The sequence below is a fragment of the Rhipicephalus sanguineus genome, chromosome 10, assembly GCF_013339695.2.
Source record: "Rhipicephalus sanguineus isolate Rsan-2018 chromosome 10, BIME_Rsan_1.4, whole genome shotgun sequence".
Taxonomy (NCBI): domain Eukaryota; kingdom Metazoa; phylum Arthropoda; class Arachnida; order Ixodida; family Ixodidae; genus Rhipicephalus; species Rhipicephalus sanguineus.
In genome coordinates this window covers 4,852,985-4,877,132 of record NC_051185.1, presented here as the reverse complement: position 1 = coordinate 4,877,132, position 24,148 = coordinate 4,852,985, and the positions used below count along the sequence as shown (strand labels likewise).

The window sequence follows — 24,148 nt, the reverse complement described above, 5'->3', positions numbered from 1 at the left end:
CCTGTCATTTTCTTTATTTTATATCTTGTTCATTCTCAGATTTATAAACTATTAAGCTCAATCCTCGAAATGCAGGGGTATTCTCGGAGGAACCTCGATGAGCAGTGCAGTCGAGCAGCCTTTCTTCGCGGCAAGGAAGGAGCCCGTGTAACCAGAGCAGTCGCGACAGCAGCGATGCAATGCGAGCCACGACCACAATACATCTACGAGGCTCGGCGGCATCGCTCGCAGCGTCCGAGCAAAAGAGTTCACGCCAGTCAGTTGGGCCCCGGCCTCTGGCGCCCAAGCATGGCGCGTCTCTCGTGGCTTGTTCTGCTGGCAGCCACCGCCTCGTGCCGATGGTCGTCTTCGCGCAAGCACTCGACGGGAAACGGCTGCGGGTTTCAGGTGAAATGATGAACCACGATCATGGGCGTCGGCAGGGCAAACCCGTGCTGCAAACCCGGGGGAGGGGGGGAGGGGGGGGGGGGCAAGTGCCTCTTTTGCACCCCACCCCCCCCTGCCGACGCCCATCGCCACGATGATTTGGTTTATTAGCGTAGGAGGAGGCTTGCCTAAATGCATATAGATGTATCATAAACAATTTAAATGCGAACAAGTTAAGGTTAAATAAAATGCGTTATTTGGTGCTCGTGTCTGCCCTAAATTCAGTATTATTTCTGCTTTCACACCTAATTTGAGGCCTGAACCATCCTTGGCAATCACATAATAAGCGGTCCGAGATAACGTTCTCGAGTTGTAACTCGCCAAAGCCATTCCACTTTGTAATTTTTTGCTTCATTTTTACTGTACTGTCTTAATGTACATCATTTTTACTGAGTGAGAACTATTAAGGACTTATAGTAGACGCCGTAAAAACCTGTAGGACGTCAAGGCGTTTGGTGCGGGAATTTCAAGGTGGTGTTGCCACCCGCGTTTTCTTTTTGCGCGTTTTCTCGCATACCAAGCGTCTTCTCGCGGCAAGCGTGGTGATTTTGGAGTTGCGACATTGTGATTTACTATATTAACGAGAAAAAAATTGTTTTTGTCTTTAATGTCCCTTTAAGTTGCGATGAAGACAAGATAGAAGAGCACGAGAAATGGTAGAAAGGTTACGACAAATGCGATTGTTTGCTTTGTCTCTTGTTTCTGTATTTCTTCGCGTCTTCATTTCGCCCTCTTATCCGTGCGCATGAGCCAACGACCCAGCAATTGAGAAATAATCTTAAGTTGCCTAAACTTGGTCCTTCTCTCTTCAAACGAATTTGAGAGTTGGCAAATTTGTTACTTTCAACGAAACTTGTTCTTGGCGGAGTCGGTTTAAGCGTGCGGAAAAGCGATTGTAGCGCAACAGAAGCGTGTGTCCAATTAAGTCATTTGTTTTGTGAAAGTACCGTTGATACAATATTGTATTCTTGCGTGTCTGCAGACATGATATTCAACACAAGCGGCGCTTTTACCCTGCGGCTTCGACAGTAGAGGAAGAAATACGTGCGTGCAGCACGCATCTACACGTGCTGCAATCGCCAGTAAAATTCGAAAACAGTGCTCGAGTGCCGAACAGTGATTTGATATCCTTGCTTTCTGCAAATATTTTCAAGTGGAAGTGCATGTTCTCGCGGCATTTTAGAAAACTGCGAGGATATATATATATATATATTTTTTTGCAGGAAATCTTGTAGATAGCAAGTTTCTTGAACAGTTTCCCGCACTAGAAAATAAATAAGTAAATAAATAAATAAATAATAAATAAATAAATAAATAAATAAATAAATAAATAAATAAATAAATTGGTGACATGCTAGTGCTGCTCCTCCGGGCAAATGATGCGCAGCGATATCGCGACCACCGGGTTAAATATATGTGAGCAGAACAAAGTGCAGCCTGCGGCTTGACCGTCACGTTTACTGTGCTCTCTTTTAACGCGATAGCGGTAAAGAGCTCGCTTCGCGGAAATTCCGGTGTTGATGTCGGCGGCAGCGTCTTTGGCTGTGCGCGAAATATCGGTGTTGTCCGTGAGCGGAAATTCGAGGTAGATGCAAATAAACAAATAATAAAAGACCTTAGGTTCGAGTGGGACCGGGAATGGGAACCTGCGACCTTTCGCTCCGTGGCGCGATGCGTTTGGCCGATCAGTCACCACGCATACATCCTCTAGCATACTAACGGCGAGCTATTTATCTACACCATTTAGCGTTGGTGGTACGCATATCTCGGAGGTTCCTCAGCGGCTTGACTATCACCCGCGAGATGGCGCAAAGGGCCCACGGGCGCGCTTTTAAACGGCATCGCACGGCCGTGTGGCTGCGCTTCATCACGCCGCATGCATGGATATTGGAGCTGGTGGGCATCCGCACTTTGGCTTTCCTTGCGGCACGGGTTAGGTCTCCACCGAGAAGCGAAGCCAGGCTAGCGATTAGGAAGGCGATACGAACACGGTCCGATTACGCTATCGCGTTCTACTCTTGAGAGCGAAGCTCAAGCGTCCTCCAAGTTTCTGTGCATGTGTTTGTCTCATCGTCGACAACGATCGACGGGAGTTCAAGCGTCTCGTTTCAACTTTGTTGTTGGTGAAATGCAAACGTAAAAACAGAGCTCTGTTTGTGTCTTTCCGAGCATTCCTGACTCTGACTTCTGAATTTATCGCCTCATCAGAGCTGCCCAGCGTTGTCCAATGACCACCTGAACGTGCACATCATTTGCCACAGCCACCTGGACGCCGGTTGGTTGGATACCGTCGGCAATATCTTCACGTCTAGTAAGCAACTGGTCTCACTCAATAAAAATATCGCGTTAACCGCTCTACAAAGAGGGGGTGCAGGAAGAAGTAAAAGTACTCCTCCGCAGGTATATACATTGTCAGATGTGTACAAACGAGCGCCGCATTGAACTATAGCTTTTTTTTTACAATGAAACAATTTGAAACTTCATCATGTGTTACAGGGGCGTAGCCAAGGGGGGGGGGGTTCAAACCCCCCCGAAATTTTTCAGTTTTGCTTGCGTATATATACACGCACACATACAAACGCACGCACAAACATACATAAAGTATGGTTGAACCCCCCCCCCCCCCCGAAAAAAATTTCCGGCTACGCCCCTGATGTGTGAATATATATATATATATATATATATATATATATTGTGAAAGAGAACAGAGACAACGCCCTTGCTGCAGGCCGGCTGTTCTTATTCTCTACTTCATCTTCCTCTACCTCGCTCTCGCTCCCGCGCGCCGGAGCCTCGGTGCCGCTCTTCGTCATCACACTCGGCCATGACTGCAAGCATTGTCGGCTGGGCTGCCGACAATGTTTCTGGTGGGCGGTGCTGACTGCATCGCGGTGGTCGGTCCGGGCCACGCTGCGACTTGGCTCGTGAATCTGCCATAAGTATGTCGGGTGGGCGGCACTGACTATTTCGGAGTGGCCTGGGTCGGCGATGCTGGAACTTCAGTTGGAAGTTTGCCAAGTATGATTCCGGCGGCCGACACTGGCTATGTCGCAGCGGTCGCAGGTCTCGGGCGTGGTGCAGTCTGGCTTGCAATACTGCCAATGACGATGGCTCTGGTTGACGGCGCTGACTGTATTGTTGTCGTCGCACGTTTACGCTGGCCGTATGCCATTTGCGGTGGCACGTATCATCAACTTTGTCTTCTTCTGGGCTTCCGTCTTGAGTCGGTAAATGATGGCTCGACGAAGGATGCGAACGAGGTCGGACATGTGTGCACACTGTGCCAAGATTGTGACGGGTGTCCAAAGCCATCTCGATCTCCCTGCCTCTCCCTCCGAACTTGTCGAAGCCCGGTCGACCAGTGATGGATCCCGTGCAAAAAACAACTCCGTCGTGTTCCACTTGGCCTTCACACAACACAGTGGAAGTCTGAATGAAGTTGTTCCTGTCGTAAACGGGCTCACACGTCAGGGGGCAGGGCTGGCACACATCGGCTTCTTCTGGCTGGGGTGTAGGTTCAGCCATGCTTGTGTACCCGCTTGATGAAACGGACTGACCCTTGGCGGATGTGGCATCATCTATCGATTTGACTTCGTGAAGCGACTTGTCGATGAGCAGTAGGTGAGCGTCTGCACATTCGGCCAATGACTGCGTTGAAAGCGGAGGACCATGCTTTGACGCGACAAGAAGGACCTCTTTCCCAGAATTTGCAGACCGGTCAGGTTTCGCGTAAAGTGAGGGCCGCTTCTCCGACTGTCGCTGGTGCAAAGAGGTCGTAGTGACGTGCTCATACGATGGTGAGCCTGGTCTGAGTTGTGTGGCTATGCTAGAGTAGGTTGAGACACTGTCTGCAAGTGAGCTGCAATGCGCAGCTGCAGCCTCCTCGAGGTGGTGCCCCTTCAGAGCTCCATCCTCGGTAGCAGTGAGGTTGGACTGGGTGGTGGCAGTGAGGTGGTGATCAATCGGTCCAAAGGCAGCTATGAGCCTGGTGCTCCACTCGGCCCAGGATTGCTGCCGCACGCCTTCGTACCTGTGCCACGCCGCGGCACCATTCCGAAGGCGGTCAATGGCCACGCACCACTTCTGCTGGTCCGTCCAGCACTCGCGAGCTCCGATTGCGTTTACGGTCGCCACCCAGTCGACGGCGTGGTTCTGGAAACCGTGGAACTCCGGTAGTTCGCAGGCAGCCGGTGATGGTGCTACGGTAGGCGAAACTCCGGGGCATGACGACGCCAACCAGTCGAGTTGGTATGAGAGCTCCGTGAGGGCACACCGCAGCTCTCTGCGGCTCTCGGGTGAGCTCTCTTCATGGTCTTGCGAGGCGGCGGCGGCCAACGCGGCATTGAGCGAGTGCAGTGCTGGCAAGGCGGTAGGACACAGCACGGATATTGACGCTGCCAAGGCGTTCACCGTGACTCGGAGTCGCGCGATGGTGGCGGAAAGCTCGGCGGCGCTCTCGGGCGAGCCGCGCGAGGAGCCAGTGGTGACGTCCGAGGAGTTGGACACAATCGGTGTACTCACAGAGGAAGGACCGTTGTCCGAGGGAGCTTGGACAGCACCCCTAAGCGGCTCGGGTGCCGATGGAGCACCGAGTAAGCCGTTGTCGCTGCGGGAAGCGTGGATGGCATTCCCAGGCAACGGTAGGCCGTGTACTGTCGTGGCGGTGCCGGGGAAAGCCTGCCCTTGAGCCACCGAGGAGGCCTGGACGCCGTCCGTGAATGGTGGCACAGGTGCTTCCGGCAGTTGTAGCGAGACGGGCTGCATAAGCGTTCCTTGGAAGGAAGGTCCACAGCGCCGATGAGCCACGAGGACGCACTTACGGTTCATAGTTCGTAGACTGCGCCATTGTGAAAGAGAACAGAGACAACGCCCTTGCTGCAGGCCGGCTGTTCTTATTCTCTACTTCATCTTCCTCTACCTCGCTCTCGCTCCCGCGCGCCGGAGCCTCGGTGCCGCTCTTCGTCATCACAATATATATATATATATATATATATAACTTCCTGACATGTGGCATTATCATAACACAATTTCATGTAATCAGCCTTCCGTTGCTCCAATGCGTGCCATAAAAAGGCCTTGCGCTCGAATCAAGAAAATAGTTGCGAGTTCAGCGCTGTACCTGCTCGTCTTTCTGTCTGTTCCGTCTTTTCTGCGCTGTTTAAGCTTTCTTAAATCCAGAATGGCTGAGTGTCACAAGAGGTAAGTAATCCTTGAGTACCCGACATGTCGTATCCCTATGCCCATTCTTCCCTCAATAAGCACATCACTCAGAAGAGCTTGTGTAGGGGCTGGTTGGAACATAATGGATGAAAAAGGTAGGGTTGAAAGGCGCGTCTGTGTCATTCTTGTCTGCCGTCTTTGTGAACTGTGTAGCGCTGCCTTTTTTAAGCATATCACATTGGCCTTCCTGACATGCCTCACGCTGTGCATACGCCTGGTTTGGTGTTTGTGCTTCAGCATTTAATGAACCCGTAATGTTTTCAGGAGATTACACTCGTAGTGGGCAAGCACAAATACTGTGTCGCATTGCTGCATAGTATAAAAATAAAATATCACGCCAGTCGTCGTCTATTGCTCTGTCGGCTGAGCGACAGACAACGACTAGGCGAGTGCCGTTCATAACGCGAGGATGTCAAGTTAATTGACTACTCGAGCCTCGGAAATATCGATTAAAATAACGAAATACATTCTGTGGCAATCGCAATGGGTAAGCGGCATCGCTAAGTGCAAGGTTCTCTTCCACAAGCAAGGGAAAGTGCCGTGCCGCACTCGCCCCACAGATACGTCGTTTTGCGTAAAAAAGAAAAAAAAAAAAAGAAAAAGAAAGCACGAGATAGCGGGTTCAATTTCCAAATGCGAAATCCGCTCCTCATTAAAGCCGACACTAAGGTTTCGTTATTGCATTGTAGCGTTGTGTTTTTTTTTCTGTCGCAGATGTGCAGCACATTTACACGTCTGTGCGGGACAGCCTGATGAAGTACCCGCAGCGCAGGTTCGTCAGCGCCGAAAACGTCTTCTTCAGCCGCTGGCTCAGAATGCAGACGAACCACCAGGCGATGGAGTCCGTCCACGAGCTCGTCCGAGCAGGTACGCACCGTCTCTGACTTGGCCGAGAACAGTTGTCCACCTCGCCAGGGCAGTTCCGAAGCCCTCATCACAGGAATGACTGGCCCGAGGAGACAACGGATAGTCCTGTTATTTGTATTATATAGCAATCACATGGACACTCTGTGTGCATTTTTGCCGTCGCTGTGATGTTCCGTATAAGTGTATGCATGCATATATGTATAGAAGCCACAAAAAGCAAGCGAATTAGACTTGTGCTAATTATAAATTTTAGGTTTGAAGAGAATTCGAAGCCAATAGTGATTTGGTCGAATAATTTCGAATCGATATCGTATTGGTATAGCGCAGCTCAGTTTGAGTATAAAGAAAAGAGGCTACAGCGAAGGAGGAAACACGGGCAACAGGAAGAGCGCTAATCTTCCAACTTTTGTTTATTGCATGACCCGACAGCACATTATATGGCTCACCTCACAGCACACGTGACGCCGCTACCTGACCAAAAGACCAAACATGTGGCGCAGCACACGTGACCAGAGAACGCAGTTTACGCAAATATCACATTAACTGCACCTCACTGCACACGCTCAAGAAAATCGATCTCTTTTTCAGATAAGGCTACAGATGGCGTACTCACACACAGCTTCACACATTTCGCAATAGAATTCGCCTCGATGATACGTCCGCGTAGTGTTCTTTGCTCCAGAGAAACTAAGTTGACTATGCAAGCTGACGAATCCTATGAAGGAGTCGCAACCCGCCTGTGGGAAGAGGCATGTGACTAGGTTTGTTGAATGTTCCCTAGCTGTCGTGTATATGTTCCCTCTGTCGTGCGATGCGGTTTACATAGGACAGACGGGTAGGTGTATCAATGACCGCCTACGCGAACATTGTTGCAATGTAAAAAACAAGGTTTCCTCAGGCAGTTTCCTGGCTATGCATTGTAAGACGTGTGCATGCACTCCATTGTTTGACCATTGTGTCGTTTTGGGCCGCAGTCGTAATCAGTTCACACGTGAGATCATCAAGGCGAATTCTATTGTGAAATGGGTGAAGCTGTGTGTGAGTACGCCATCTATAGCCTTATCTGAAAAAGAGATCGATTTTTCTTGAGCGTGTGCAGTGAGGTGCAGTTAATGTGATATTTGCGTAAACTGCGTTCTCTGGTCACGTGTGCTGCGCAGTGTTGCCACGACACATAAAAAAATAGTAGTGAATATTTTTGCGAAAAATCAGCAGAAATCATTAAATCTCTAATTTCAGTATTTGCGCAGGATTTCTTTAATGACAAATTCAGCGCTTATATTGGAAGTTTCTGCAGTATCGTACTTTCTAACAAATAGCACGAAAATTTCCGTGAGATTAGCGATGACGCATTACTGAAACCCGCTATACCGAGTTCTAGTTCACTATAACCGAGAGCCATGTCCTAGCATGATTATTTCAGGCATTACTTATGCCAGAGATGAAAGAAAGCATGAGGCCCACAAAGCTTCCGCAAATGACATTCCTGGCAGAGCTTTAATACGACCAACGTGTTTCCTTGCATTCCAGAAGTGGATGCACCAGCAACACCACATTAAATGCTCAATGTTGATTCGTGTTGTTTATTCGCCTTATCAATGGCATGTGGATGTTGAATCTGTGACATGCTGAAGAAGCCTTAAGGTGTCTCGTGTGCAGAATGCCACAATAGCGTCCGTGTTGGCCTTGTTCCGCAGCTTTCACTAGCAAAAAGCCTTAATCACCAGAAGGTAGCATGTAGGTCTTTCCATTAGGTTCCCTTTACTGACCAAGGGCCGCAGTTACAGAGCCAGTGGCCAGCTGAGGCTCTCAGAGAGGACGCGGCGAACAAGAGGATCATCTCGAGGCCCACAGCGGGACTGGCTGCCGAAATCACCAGCGTGGCCAGCAAGCATTAGCCTTCTGAGCGTGAACGTACTCCCGGCCGGTCATCTTCCTCTGGCTCTCTAGCCAGTACCTCTTAGCACAGAAAAGGATCTCGACGCACAACAGTAATGGAGTTATTGGTTTTGGCTTCGTAGCTGTGGGGTGCGTTAACGCATTCACATTGCGATTTTCCGATATTTACACATAACGTAGAGCTTCCTACACCAACTACTGTTAAAATTCGATAGCTCTTAAGACATAGGTAGCGCTGCGTTTGAGAATCTGGAAATGAAGGAACATTCTTGTTTGCCTCGTGGCACCACAGCAAAGAAAGGTTGGCGATGAAAAAGTACAAGTTCCTTTCCTTTCTGTAAAAAGACGAAAAATCAGTAGATCGAGACGCCTTATCACTGAATCAGCAGAAATTTTAAAAAGTCAGTAGATCTACTGATAAATCAGCAGCCATGGCATCACTGGTGCTGCGTCACATGTTTGGTTTTTTTGGCCAGGTAGCGGCATCACGTGTGCTGTGAGGTGAGCCATATAATGTGCTGTAGGGTCATGCAATAAACAAAAGTTGGAAGATTAGCGCTCATCCTGTTGCCCGTGTTTCCTTCTTCGCTGTAGCCTCTTTTCTTTATGCTCAAACTGAGCTGCGCTATACCAATACGTTGTCATAATGCACCAACTTGCCCATTCTGCAGTACTTTTAGAATCGAATTCGAATAGTATATATCATCACATTTATAAAGAAAAATGAGCATAGTTGTCATGACTTAACTAACCTGCACATGATTTTTTAAATTGAAATAAGGCATGTGCAAATGTCATTCTTTTTGGTTCAAAGGAAGTGGAAGCAACTTTGAATAGTAGCAGGATTTGACTTTCGGTAGAATGCACGTGATAATCTGTAAAATATGTTACCTTTTAAAATTTACTATACTTAGAGCACATAAGCCGGTGTAACAAGCTTTTACACTTAAAAAATCATGAATCGATGTGAGGGTAATATGTTCATTTAGCCTTGAAGTGGTGCTTTCCGGCAGTGCGGATTTTTTTTTTTTTGGATAGATGTATTTACGGCATAGCACTTCTTCACTGCAGTGAAACCACCTTTCCAAGGGGTTACATGCGGACTAATATACACCTATTCTTTCATTTCGAATACTTCGAAATTTCCAGTAATTTAAGATCGAATCGAAGCGAATTCGAATACTGTAATATTGGTTCGAATATTCGACGTGCTCGAATATTCGCACAAGCCTAAAGATAATCCTTGAAGGCGCCCTGCAACACTTTTCTGAGTTGTAATGGAATAGTCTCACTATTAGCACATGACGCTTCACGAATCATATGCCGCAAAAATGTTTAGAATCCGTCAAGTACGAGCGGAGTTACAGGTATCTGCCGCGCGCTTCGAGCGCTTTCTCTCTCCTCTCGTGCCAGCGAGCGCGCTGAAAGCTACGCAGGGAGGGGGATGACAAGGGGGCGAGAATATGCGGCCCTTCGTCAGCGCGCGTCATGACCTTGAGCACTTTCCTTTCTTGTTTTCTTCGAACGCGCAGCTTACTTTCAGTGTGATCACGAGCGCGCTCGCGGGCACGTGGCGACATCCCGCAGCAGCCACGGCAACTAAGCAGCTCAAGATGCTCAAATCGGCCAACCGCCGTGGACGTGGGTATATGGCGCAGAAATTTGTTGGGTATATGGCATCATCTGTAGAGAGAAAAGAGAGCGATTTCTAGCTGACTTTGAGAATTCATTGTAAATTCTAGGCCGCGTGCCGCGCTATAATGTTTGGCTCGCGTGCTCTCGGGAGCCTCGACTACCGATTGGCAGTGCTTTCTGACCATACTCAAAAAAGTGTTGCAGGGCTTCTTTAAGAAAATTGGTCCGAGGCACGCGAGCCACCGACATTGCGCTGCCCGACGAATTCAGCCAAAGCGCATTTTCCCCCATAGGCGTGCGCAGGGTTCTACGTTAGGGTGGGACAAGTTTCGCGGGAGAGCTCCCCCCCCGTCCTGTAGGTCGAGTCCAAAAGAAAGCAAGCTCCACAGTGGATGCAAAAATGAAAATGAAGCGATGACGTACTTCTCACAAAGGCCTGTCATTGGTCTCCGGCTTTCCGGGGTAAAGGCGGGAAGTAAACAATTCTCTGAATGCAGCATCAGAGGTATTATCGTCGAAAAACATGCGTAGCCATAACCCTGCGCATTGAAAAATTGACGTGAAAAGTTCGATTGGGTAAAGGTGTGGGGCTGAATTGGCGCCCCGCTTTAGACGATCAGTGAGGGCAGCCGGCCGCCCTGTCTCTCTCTCCCCCCCCCCCTCCTCCACGCGCACGCCTGTGTGTTTCCCTTTATTGCCGGGTTTTCGATTTCACCTAACAAACACAAGCAAAAAAGAAAGAAACGCAATTAAACACACTCATACAATGATGATATGGTCTAAGGAAGGTCAACCATTCTTCGATGGCTTGTCAAAGGTTTACAAACGTTTCAATGAAGCAAGGTCATCTAACATACGGGCGCTCCTCTGTGCAAACGGCGAGCTATTTATAAACATCCTTTCGAGCCGGTCATGCGAGCGTCTCTGAGCTACCTCAGCTACTTGTCTGAAGTATTTATGCCTTTTTTTAGATACGTACCCTCAGGTTCTGTTTCCTTTTATCCCCCCCCCCTCCCCTTCCATGTTGTGTGAATCGATCGCGCCCTCCCCTTTGGCGCCTCGTTCCCCAGCTAGCGCGTGTGTTGGCCCCGCTCGGCTCGAGCGCCGGGGACCGCCGTTAATCGGCGGTATGGCGACCGCGGCGGCAGCGCCAGGCCTCTTTGTCTGGTGTGAGCCATGCGTCAGCTTCCTGGCGCGCGGGCACGCGTCCGGGCATGCCTCGACATGCTCACATGCTCACGCCACCAAGCTAGCTTACGTCACTGCGCAACGCCTGTCCTCATTGGCCGCCAGTGACAACCCCCTTCCCCCTTGAGCTCGCTTCTGTCTGGCGCGGGCTTGCCACGGGAGATGCTCTCAGGCCTTGACGAGAGGTTGACGCGCTGCTGAGCAGGCGGCTTCTCGTTCGTGCGTTCGACTTCGGCCCTCGTGCGTGAGTCGTAGCGCCGCTGGCAAGCGTACTCGATCGGTCTTGCGGAGTTCCCTTTACGGCCTGCAAGCCCGTGACTGTCGTACTGTGCTGCATCTTGGGTTAATAAACCCGTGTTGTTTGTTGACCTCCTGCCTCGAGTGCCTTTTCTGCGCCGTGCCGGAGAATCGACGAACCCGGCCGTAGCGTCTTTGTTCGCTGCGGCAGTGGAGAACGTCGCGTCCCTTGCGGTCGCCTCGTAGGGTAAGCGTCTCGCAAACCTATCTCCACAATGTCTATACAGAGTAGTGGTTAAACCATTTTCCATTTTTTATAATCTAGTTTCTTTTATTTCCGGATGCCCGAATCTAGCCTAATCTTATGTATGTGACATATATACAGGGTAGAAAATGACTTTTTAAGGGCTCGTTTTTCTTTGTTAAACACAATATTAATGAGAACTAACAGACAATAATGCCAAGGAAAGTATACGGGACGTTATTTCTAGTAATTACTATAGGATATAAATGTGAAGAAAGTAAAGTGGACGAAAAGGTAACTTGCCGCCGGCAGGGACCGAACCTGCGACTTTCGAATAACGCGTCCGATGCTCTACCCCTGAGCTACGGCGGCGGTCATCCTCCCGTCCACTTTATGGGGTATGTGTGTGCATTTTTAAACCTGGGAGTGTTAGTCAGCGCCGATCGCAGCCATGGCGGCGAGTGTGGAACACTCTTTTTCTGCCTTTCTGGCGTCACGTAGCACGCGATCTTTTTACGAGCTCGCAGCTGACCAATAATCCCTCGCATACTGCCTGAAGGCATCAAGTCTGCCAGAACGATACCCTCGCTATGAATGAAGGAAAGAAGATGACTTTTTAAGGGCTCGGTTTTCTTTGTTAAACACAATATTAATGATAACTAGCAGACAATAATGCCAAGGAAAGTATAGGGGACGTTATCTGTGGTAATTAGGATATAAATGTGAAGAAAGTAAAGTGGACGAAAAGATAACTTGCCGCCGGCAGGGACATATATACAGGGTGTTTCATGTCACAAGAACCAAGGATTAAAAAAAAAAGTAGTTAACAACAACTGAATGAAATCAACGACATATGGTTTACCGTTATGTGGCGCTCGTCGGGGTGTTTTTTTATGTCGCGTTTAATTGGTTAGTTAACTATGATCAATTATTCAAAAGTTTTAGCATTCACTTTAGGGCCAAGTGCGTTTCTTTACGTTGTAAAGGGCGTTCCAAAACGGTCGATCCAATTTTCGTGGCAGCGTACATACTGCGGGGTGATTTTTTCTGGCATTTAAAGAAAGCCCGCGAAGTATGAAATAAAACCACGTGACGGCGCTCATGCGCTACCGTACTGCAGCGCGCTAAAACGTACTTCGAGCGAAACAAGCGGCGCGTGGACCGTCAACCTGTCGTTTATCAGGGAGGACAGCGCCTCCTTGCCGTGTGCGGCCGTCAAAAATGCTGACGCATTGTGAAGACGATGCCTAGAGCCGCGGCCGCTCATTTCGCCACGGTCTGTTCCCCATTCAACTACTTTGTTAAGACGCGTTTCACTTTTGTGTTATACCGATTCCTGTTACGGTGGGATCAACCATTTATTTATTTATTTATTTATTTATTTATTTATTTATTTATTTATTTATTTATTTATTTATTTATTTCATAAATTCACTTCCGCTCGAGGATTTCCGCGGAACCTACTTTGGTCAAATGTAGAACGAAGCGTGAATGCATAGATGTCGGCTCTGCTACACATATGAGAGGGCGCTTTAGTTCATCGCGGCGTCACCGGTGTCGATACTTCAAGCAGGGCGGCTGATAAGCGAAACACGTCGATAATGGCGCATACACTACGCGAGTCCCTCCGTCGCCACGAGCGTACGTGGCTTCCGGCGCTTGGTCGATGGAGGTTGCAGACGCTGCGCACGTTGGTCCGACCAAGCGGCAAAGGTCCGCTTGTGGTGGCTGCCAGGGGGTAACGTCGATATATCTTGATGTACTACTGCTACCGCAACCACTGCGATACAGTTTGTGCCTGTAAAGCGTGCACCTCCACAAGCCGACAAAGATTGAGGTGAAGCTATACCTTCCGAAAGTGTTCTTGCGATTGGTGTGTCTAATCGTGTCTCCCCTTTGGCTGTCGCGCAACTTTGTGCATTCTAATGGCAAACCGACAGTCTCAAATAGCAACTTTAGTTGTTCGACAGTCAGCAGAGAATACAGGTGAATGCAACCTGAATGCGAACTAAATCCAACGAAACTGCGGAAGCAACAGGTGCACATTTGTGCCGTGAATAGCGACGCTCATGGTGGTCGCTCTTTCTTTCAAACCCTTAGATGCCTCATCGAACGCGGAAACTGACCTCCGGCGTCGGCACAAGTGATGCAAAAAAAAAAAAAAAAAAAATCACGTGATGATGGCCGATCACGGGGGCAGTGTAAAGCCAGGCTAAGTGCACCTTACGTGGTTTTCACTCCATTCAGGATCGGAGGCATTGCAAAGCCACGTTAGGGGCAGGAAGCTTTCGGAGGGGGAGGATCAATACATCCACTGAGAAGAAAAAGAAGAAGACTTTCGCCTTCCAGTCGTCTTAGCCGAATGCATAAGGAACCCTGTGAGCTTTTTATTTATGCATTATTTATGCAAATGGCAAAAAAAAGTGTACAATTACTGCGAAGCAAGCTATATTCTTACTCGTATACTCCTAACACCAGCTAATGTGTACGAGTGTAGAGTGTTGGCTAGTGTCAATCATCAAGGTAATTGAGGATAGTTGTACATAATTAAACGCATTTGCCTTCAAGTCCGCCGTGGTGGTACAGTGGTTACGGTGTTCGGCAACTGACCCGAAAGTCACGGCTTCGATCCCGGTCGCGGCGGTCGCGTTGAGACGCGAGCGGAATTCTCGTGTACCGTGTTCTGTGCTATGTCAGTGGCCGTTAAAGAACACGGAATGGTGGAAATTTCCGGAGGCGCCCGCTACCGCGTGCTTCAAGATCATGGCACGTAATACCCCAGAAAATATTATTATTTCTCTTGCATTTACCACTGAATCGCAGCTATGCGACGCTTAGAAGTAACGTTTCACATCTAACACTTGTCACGTTTACCACGGCTACCATAGCTGAGAGAGGGTGGTAAGCTACGAAGAAAAGCATGCTGTGTCATCTTGACATTTTTTTCTTGTTGACAGGAACATGAACCCGAAATTTGCCGTGCGTCACTGTTTCACATGATGAACTGTTGCTGCCAATGCTCTTTATGCGAGTCATTAGCAACTGCATACAATTTCACTCTGCGCAACATCCCGACATTTTGCGGAAGACCTCGGAAAACAGAAGCAAGGGGTTGTAGCCAGCACGATAATATTTTAGCAACAACTTGATGAAACCTAGTTGGTCCTTATCTATAAAAGGGGGTCACACTACAACAGGGGCACCAACTAACAAATACCTTAAAAGCCTTGTCCTACAGCCCCTTGCTTTTTGGGGTCGTTGATCTGTTCGCGCTGTATCAACCTCTGTTACAAAAAAACTCACAGGGTTCCTTGTGCATGCTCCTACAACCACTCGAAGGCGAAAGCCATCTTCTTTTTCTTAGTTGATGTGTATTGGTCCTATACCCCGCCACTCTCCGAAAGCAACATGTACTTAACGTGGTTTTTCACTGCCTCAAGGATCGGAGGCACCTCGCCTGATTTTGCACGGCCTCCGTAATCGGCCCCCCTCTGACCAAGCTACGATGTTATGTGATGACGTCATCACGTGACGTCATAATGACGTCACAAGTTGTGGCGATCTGTGACATCATGACGACGTCATGTGGTGACGTCATCACGTTTTTTGCATCACTCGTGTTTCCCCGACGTCCCGGGACGCCGACGCGGACGGTTCATTTTCGTGTTTGACGAGGCATCTAAAGCTGTCGCCTTAATAACGACTGTCGCATCCCTCGCAGGCAGGCTTCAGTTTGTAGGCGGCGGGTGGACACAAAACGACGAAGCTGTCACGCACTACACGGCCATCGTTGACCAAATGACGATGGGACTGCGCTTCCTGAACTACACGTTCGGCGAATGTGGGAACGTCAAGGTGGCCTGGCAGATCGACCCCTTCGGACACTCGAAGGCATTCGCCGCGCTAGTCTCGGAGGTCAGTGAGCGCTGCAGTCCGTTGATCTTGCTGGGATAGGAGCTCCCTTTCGCGGCTGTACCTTTCGGCTTTTTCGAATGATTCCTAGCAAAGATGAGAACAAGAACGGAGGAGCCATTTCTCTTAGTGGAGGTGGATTACCAGTGAAACTGTTTAGCACACGACACAGAGGCAACACGGAATTTTGAGCCTTAGGCGATCACACATCCGGCAACCAAATCTAAAATGTCTGTCCAGTAAGTCCCTCTTGAGTTAAGCGCATACATTTTTCCATTTGAGCAGCACGCGTCTTTTTGCTGCGACATGCGCTGTCTTGTCTGGCCTGCCGCATGCACTTGGCGTTTCTTGCACGATCTTAATTGGTGTTTGCCGCCCGTGTGCTACCTTCTTCGTATTTAGTGGACCAGTGGTGAGATATATAGTGGGGCTTGCCCACTTTCTGTGGCACATACGTTTTTGCCCGCGGACGACTTGTTCATTTTTTAGTGAAAAAGTGATGAGTAGTGGGCTTTCCCAACTTCTGTAGCGCATACCTGTGTGCTGGAGGTTTTCGCACGCAAAAAGACACAGCCTTGACGTATACAACTTCGCTGTTAAAAAAAAAAAAAGTACCATCACTTGTGGAATTTACGGGAACAACGAATGTAGATTAGTGCAAAAAAACCGGCGTATAGGCAACTCTTTCAGCTGGTTTCCGGCATCGTTCTGTGAATGATAGCTTTAGTCATCATTGCCATGTTTTTCTCAAACGTACGCTTTATATAGGGTAGAGTAGACTGATCTCACATAATGGTAAGCGTACAGCGCCTAAATGTTTCCTAGACTCTAAGTAACCCCGTGTAAGCCTCTGCTGACAATTATCTTGCCATTGCTTGTATTCCATTCAGTGTAACCAATCTATCGCCTTCTGTTTTGTCCATGGTAGCTCCGTGGCCTTGGCTCTGCTATAGGCTCGAGGTCGCGGATTCAACGCTAGCCGTAGCGTCCGCGTTTCTGTCGGAGGAAACGCCAAAGTAGCAGGCACAGACACCGTCATCTAATCGGACGAAAGTTAGCTCTGCGTGATGACACGTGTTACATTAAAGTTATCCATACGCTTTGATCGCTTAGGGCGACTGATGAGGCGCATGTTTCTACGTCTCGCAGTATTTTCTCAATCTCTGACAAACCTTCACAGATGGGCTACGACTGTCTGGTGGTGAGCAGAGTACATCATGCGCTATCAAATCACTGGCGGGACACCAAGAGACTCGAGTTTGTCTGGAAGCCACAGGCGGAGATCGGTAGGTGACTACACGCCTTGCACGCTTTTTAGATTAGATTTAGATCGCATTTTAGACTGTGTTATCGATTCCCATCACTCCATGATCAAGTCTCAAGAAAGCTGAAAGCACGATGAGAATGATGATGGAACATGTCATCCCCCCCCACCCACCCCCCTTGTTGTTGACGCTTACGCACGCAGGAATACTACAAATTTTCCAAATGGCAAACTACGAGGCCTAAGTTCGCTCGCGAATGAGAAAACTGAACCACGTACAGAGATCGAGCTATGACAAATACGGTCATTCCTTTTCCGCCGTAGCTGTCTATGTTATTCCGTTGGCTGATTCTAACTCGCCACTTCTGATTATTTGTTCACAGGCTCCAGCCACGACATGTTCACCATGATAATGTACAGGGGCACCTACACTGTACCGTCAGAGTTCTGCGTCCAGGACTACTACTGCTCCGTGTACGACAGCCAGGTGCGAGCGAAAGTTGCCAGCTACGTGTGCAGTTAGAGTCAGACAGGGCTGCGCCGAGCCGTGGTGTGTAGCGAGACAATTTTCATATTGCAGCATTTATAGCCAGTATAGCCCTTATTGGCCCAAGTGTAATACCAATCAATGTGACTGAAGGCTATGGTGACAGCTCAGAAAACTGCGCTCATCAAGTGTGCTCGGTATGGCTTCCACCGGCGGCAGGTTAGTTTTTATTTAACTTACCTGTTATATCATCAAGTACCTGAATCCAATCACGCGAAATTGTTTCCACGGCTCAGTTAAAAAACAACAGTTTCTTCACCCATCTCTTGCAATGTTTTGTGGTCTGAATACCTCCGTGCATTCTACACGCCATCCACTGATCTTGTGCATCTGTTTTTCTGCTGGTCAAGTCTGGCGTCGTTCAAATGGCGGAGGATATACTGAAGCTGGTCTTCAAGCAGGTAAGAAAAAGTACGCAGGCGTAAGTGAAAGAAAAACGCTTGCCAACATTCTGAATTCCATTAGCGTATTACTAGTTTAGAGGAGACTTTTACTCATGCAGTGCACGTACAAGTACAACTAGCGAGAATAATCTTCTTGTCACTTGTCGAATCGATGCCAGTGCTATTCATCACACCTAAGAAAGACAGAGTTGACGCAGTTACTACTTCATAATAATAAAAAAAGTCACAGTTTCGCCGCAACGGCGAAGCAATGAATGCGATAGCAACAAATTAGAATGTCACACGAAGAACGGCAAGCAGCTCAGTACTTGCAACGCGCCGCTCGAGCGCAAAGGACTGGCGAAAAGAACACACACAGGACGACCGTGAACTAACAACGGTCACAGCTGGACACTTGCAGCGCACTGCTCAAACACAAGGAAGGACACTCGAAAATAACGCACAGGAACACACAGGACGAGCGAGAACTAACTGTTGCGGTTGTTACTTCTTCGCGTTTGAGCAGCGCGCTACAACTTAGACTTCTTTTTCTTTAAAACTGCGGCGGGTGGAGTGACCCCTCCGCGTCTCCTGCCGCGCTGTGGCGTTTACTCGGCGTTCCACATCGTCAGTGGCTACAGAAAGGGGCCACCTTTTAGTGCGTGTCTGAAGAAAAATGTAGGAGCGTTGCTTTAAGCGCGCCCTTCGGGCAATCTCGCGGGTGATACTACACATACTGAAGCACCTCCGAGCTCTGCGTACTGTTAGCGTTAAATGGTGTATATAAATAGCTCGCCGTTGTTATGCTAAACAGCCGGGGAGGGCGTGTACTTTGGGGATGTACTACAGAGGAGAATCAAGAAGGAATCCATATGGTATCACGTTTCTCCCAATAGATAATGAGGATGGATTGCCGTTAGATCTTAAAATTATGTTAACCGGCCTCCACTGTCTATGGCGGGCCCGTATGGCGGGATTTCACCGCGATCCAGATGCAAGGCCCACAAGAATGTACTTTCGAGAGCGCATGTCGATATTTGTTGAATTGCAGAAAATGCAGGAGTTTGTACCTGAGTGGTTATCGAGTGTGGAACCCTTGACAGTGCTCAAGGAATTTTAAAATTGATGTCTGTCCAGTAGGACGGACCCCATTTGTTATTTGTTGTTATTTATTCTATGTGCTTGTGACGTATTTCGTGTCTGGAAACAGGCAATAAAGCAAAAAAAAAAAAGTGGCGCGTGGTTGAGTTGTTTAAGGCAGCGCGCTGAGGAGCGAGGAGTCGAAGGTTCGAATCCCGATGGTGCGCTTCGGAAATTTTTTTCTTCTGATTTATTTTTCTTTGTGGCTTTTATTTATATATTCATACATATACATATCCGGGACATGACGGCGTCGAGAGACGGCGACGGCAAAAACCAGCCGACAGTGTCCATATAATTGCTATCGCAATAATAGATCACGGAAAGCAAGTACAATGCCATTTCGGCTATCTGCGGCTGGCACGCATGAAAGTTGAAGCAGCCCCTCAAACTCGCAACATGTCAAAGGCACTGACAATTACCTATCTTTTATGTGCCTATATGGCAAAACGTTCAAAGTGTGACAGAAAAAGTACATCCGTCATATGCATATTCATAGCGGCCCCGCCCCTCTGGGACACCCATGAGCCTTTCGCGTGGCGGAAGACGGCTGACACGTTTCCTCTCCGCTTGAGCCACGGTCGTCGGCGGCCCTCGCACACAGCCGATAGGACGCGCACGCTACGTTATCGCCCTTGGACTTTATACGGAACACCACGACGACGCCGACGGCAAAAGTGTGCTTGGATTGCCCATCTATACAATTACTATCGCAATAAAAATGCAACACAAGTATTGGAGAGACGGTGAAGTATTTGCTAACTCTCGGAAACAGATCATACTTGTCGAGCGTAAATCGTCGAACGGCCTTTCTTCACGTGCGAGTTGACGAAGCCGACGTGAGCATAGGTTGGTGATGATTTATATATACATGAAAACCAGATACACAGAAGCGCTGGGGCCATCGAAACACGGAACGCTCAGCAGACGTACGTGCGCTCACATCACCCTGTTTTGTGCGCAGAGCGCGGCCTATGCGACCAACAACATCGCCATCTACATCGGCGGTGACTTGGCCTTCCAGAACGCGGATCGCTGGTTCAACCAGGTGGACGCCAGCATCAAGGCCGTCAATTACGTGGTCAGTGGGCGAGCACTTGTTTGCTTCAGACTATGCGTTAATGCCGTGACGTGAATCGGGGATCGTATTCACAAATAAGACTAAGCAGCGAACGTTCGTTGCACGACTAAGAAAAGTTTTCTATTACGCGAGTCACCATAGTACTCGCGCTTAGGCGTTCGTGAACATTGTTTGGAGACAGCGGCTGACCAGTTGTTCTTGTTGCTTATCTCTAATAAAGAGTCGCAACATAGTAAGAAACGGATTAAAGTACACGGAAGATAAGCTGTAGTGCATACTTGCGGAAGCTCCTAGCGACTACGTTGAAGGTCGTTCATGCCCGGTGGGCTTCTTCGCCCGCGTGCACGAAATCTGCTAGAAAGCGTCATTTAAAGTAGGCTTCTCCGCAGTAATGGTGCGTGGGTGGGAAAGACAGATTTGTGAACTCAGTCTTACAGGCGCTTTTGTCGTCTACTGTAATCTTCCTTGCGTGTTCGCACAACCGAGAATGTCATCGTGCGAATATAGTAGGCGCCGTAAGCCAGAGTATAACCTAAGGGGTTCGTTTATGGGCGTCTAATCGTGACCTTCAGCGCTGATTGCGAAGCCCTTGCTCCTGACAGTGAACGCCAATGACGACCGGTATCGCCCACTAGCGATATATTAGGAGTATTAGGACAGTTGGGAAAGACCGAAAACACTGGCACTAGCAAGCTGCAAATAATTTATATCATCGAAATGGTCTGCACTACCAGCTTCGTGATGCAAACAATACAGTTCTTTAACGACGAACGTGCTTAGACACGGGCGCCAGAACCACTGTGTCGTCTCTTTTGCTTCCCATCGCGGGGTTGCATGCTTATATTCCCGAACACGCTGGGCGCATGGTAAGCAGGCTGTTCTGAGCATTGGGTGCATGCTGAGTGACGTCAGGTGACGTGAAATTTTAAGTGCGAATGCACTTTATAAGCGACCCTGAATCCGCCGTCCCATTCGCGGCGAGATCGACCTATAGGTGGCAGCACCGTCACCCCGCTAGTGTGGATACTGGTTTCGTGTGGTGTGTGTAGAAGTGCACGGGGCTTCTGTTTTCACATCGTGATTTTGTGTTACGTACCCGCAGAAAACTCTTCGTTACCGATGGTGAGGTTTTGTTCGGCGCCACAATGCCGCATATACTACACAGAGCGAGGGATAAGCTTCCATTTACATCCCACCGACGCGGAACGTCGCCGACTGTGGCTCGTTAGGCTTCGTAACGGCAAGACGCCTAAGTACGCGATGGTGTGCAGCAAGCACTTCGACGACGGTGCATTCTAGCGTTCGCGAACGAGAACGGATGGCGAGTAGTCAGCGATAATTTCGCCAATGTGTGCATTTATATGCTTGTTGCTGCTGTGTACTACGAGCGTGAAGACGGTTGTAGTATATAAGCGAACGCTCGGGGAAGCTTCCCTGTGCTTTGATTTTCCTACACTTCCGCAGGAAAATTAAGCGAGAATCAATCGAGAAAGAAGAAAATTAATTCATGGAATTTATTCAATGTCATTCATGTACCGTCTGCGCTGTGAATGCAAAGTTTGTTCGCACTTGGCTATGAGTCTGTTTAAACGAGAGTCCCCGAGCCCTTTTGTAGTTCGCGCATGTGCCAGTGTGTTTACACGGCCGCGAGAACAGTTCTCAGTGTTCCGCAGAGCAAGTACGTGCACCGAAACGCGGCAAGTGTGTATGCATGATCTGGTGCATAGTAAAGGGTATCGTTTTATGAGCCCTCACTCGCCACGTAAGCGATGAAAATACGCGAGCGAGTTTATCGCCACTGCTGATTTTGATGAATATATTTTTCTCGCTCGCTCTCTTTTTTTAAGTGGTTTTCGCGAAATAGATTGAGGCCTGACGCACTTTCGACACTGAACTTGCCAAAGCGCGAATTTGACAGGCATAAGCTACTTCGCAAGTACATGGGTGTCTTTGTATACATTTCGCCACAAGTTATAATTGCGCAAGGCAACTCAGTTTTGCGATTTCCGTGTCATTCCATTTTCTGTTCTGTTTAGGGGACAATTTAAGTACCGAAGTGTCAGACGTGACTTGACAGAAATATTTCTCTGCAGTGGGACCAGGACAGTACACAACTAAAGCTCGCCGCGTAACCTATAAACGACAGTCCCGAAGTTATACACCTAACCACAACGCGCAAGTGCATGAGAGCCTTTTTTTGAACCACCGAGCCGCTAAAAGGCTATATTCGCATGAGATTTAATACTTCTCATCTTTAGGACAACGCCAAGTGCACTTTGCAATGCGCTTGAACCACAGAGCGGCACCTACACTGATATGACTCTCGTGAACGGACGGTACGACGACCACACACAACACTCTCGACAAGTGCACTCACTGATCTTATTACAGTACATATAGAGCCGATCAAGGCCAAATGCTTCTTTACATCGTGTTAGGCATACGTACGAGCGGTTAAAGTTGCACCAACGCAACGGAACAAACTGCCTTTTGAGGCCCTGCATGACGTACGCGCACATGCGAACACAACGCGGCTAGCAGACGACGCATGGAGCAATCCACACTAGGCGCGCTTCAGCCAGTAGCCGCCAGGCGGCGACTCCGCTCGATCTCGCGGCCAATAGCAACGGCGCGAGGAGCGGAGAGGAGCGTCTGTAGCAACGGCGCAGCGACGTCACGCCCCACGTGACTGCGCGCGCTCCGCCCTCCGCTCCGTGGCTGCGCGCGCCCCGCACATTGCCTGTGGTGATGAAGGCCGGCGGCGAGACGCCGAACGAAAGCGTGCGAAGCGAGCCGAGCACCCCGAAGCCGATCTGGCGCGGGGACGCGCGATGCGCGAGCGAGCACGGGCCCTCGAATTCGATTGGCCGGACGCGCGCTTCAAGCGAGACTTCCTGGACCGCAGCTTCGGATATAGCTGCGCGGTGTGCGATCGACTGTGGTTCGACAACAACCTGAGCCCCATCTCGGGCGTGCGCAACGCCGCCAACAAGTTGAACGCGTTGCGGGTTCTTTGGAACGAGTTCGGAAGACAGATCATCATCATCAGTAAAAGTGCTTTGCACTTAAAAACGGCCAGACCTCCGTGGGTCGGCTGGCGCGTGCTCTCTCGCTGCCGTCTCCTTCGCTCGGCTCTGCAGTTTAGTCGCGCGCGCCCCCTCATAGCATCACCCCGTGCTTCGCACTTCCTCATACTCCCCTTCGGGGAAATGCGGGTTTTTTTTACCTTACCTTGGGTCGGTCGGTCGATGGGGCTGTTCCAAGTCGGCTTGTTCCTCGTCATTTCAGCTAAGTTATGCGAAGTTCCATCCATGCTGACATGGTGTTCACGTGGTCCGTATCTGTCGAACCACTTCGCAGCCTGTTTTTTTGGTCCCCCTTTCTTTTTCAGGTGTCACGGGCCGCAGCGCCAACGCATTGAGAAACACCCTTCCTAGAATTTATTACGTCGGTGTGCTTAGGCTTTGACATCGGAGCTATTCAATATAACTTAGCAACGTGCATGTTTGGGCTGGTTGGTACATCATGGTTTCTTGTTTAGCGCAAACTTCCAGGACAAGGGATGACTAAAAAAAATAAACAGCGCTCGTGTGTGTCGCAAATTTTTTTCTGTGTCCCTTGTCTTGGAAGTTTGAGCTAAACAAGAAATTGAGCTGTTCAATGTCGAGCTTGGTCAGTTCGCAGCGATGTTCGCAGCATAGCCAATTCGGGAGAAAGGGCAAGCGAGAGGGAAAGCATAGCATAAGCCTAGTGTAGCAAGGGTGAGGGAACTAGTGATGGTGAGGTACAGGGTAGAGGTGTGCACGGGCTCCGGGTAGCCCGAAAGCCCGAGCCCGACCCGGCCCGCGGGCCGGGCTCGGGCGGGCCGACGCATTTTCACCTCGGGCCCGGGCCGGGCTCGGGCTACTTGGAGTTTTATTGGGCCGGGCTCGGGCCCGGCGCAAAGCCCGACTCAAGCCCGAAATATAGAGAATGAGCGGGAATTGTTTTCCAGCACGCATACAGCGCCTTTTCCGCGACCGCCCTTTACCGCTTTTCCTTTCCATTCGCTACTTTAAACAAAAGGGGAGCAGGCGAAGCACTGCCTCTGTTGCATTCCGACAAA

The 24,148-nt window shown here is 49.3% G+C and overlaps 1 protein-coding gene across 1 annotated transcript in view; it reads left to right on the top strand.

Moving 5' to 3' along the window:
* Positions 1–270: 270 nt before the first annotated feature.
* The window catches only part of LOC119406872 (lysosomal alpha-mannosidase-like), a 63,244-nt gene continuing 39,366 nt past the window's right edge, over positions 271–24,148 (top strand). The window contains exons 1-8 of the mRNA XM_037673639.2: positions 271–387; positions 2,635–2,737; positions 6,361–6,513; positions 15,438–15,631; positions 16,809–16,914; positions 17,276–17,379; positions 17,790–17,840; positions 19,927–20,043. Coding sequence (XP_037529567.2) covers positions 289–387; positions 2,635–2,737; positions 6,361–6,513; positions 15,438–15,631; positions 16,809–16,914; positions 17,276–17,379; positions 17,790–17,840; positions 19,927–20,043 — 927 coding nt within the window. The 5' untranslated portion in view covers positions 271–288. The remainder of the gene's footprint in view (positions 388–2,634; positions 2,738–6,360; positions 6,514–15,437; positions 15,632–16,808; positions 16,915–17,275; positions 17,380–17,789; positions 17,841–19,926; positions 20,044–24,148) is intronic.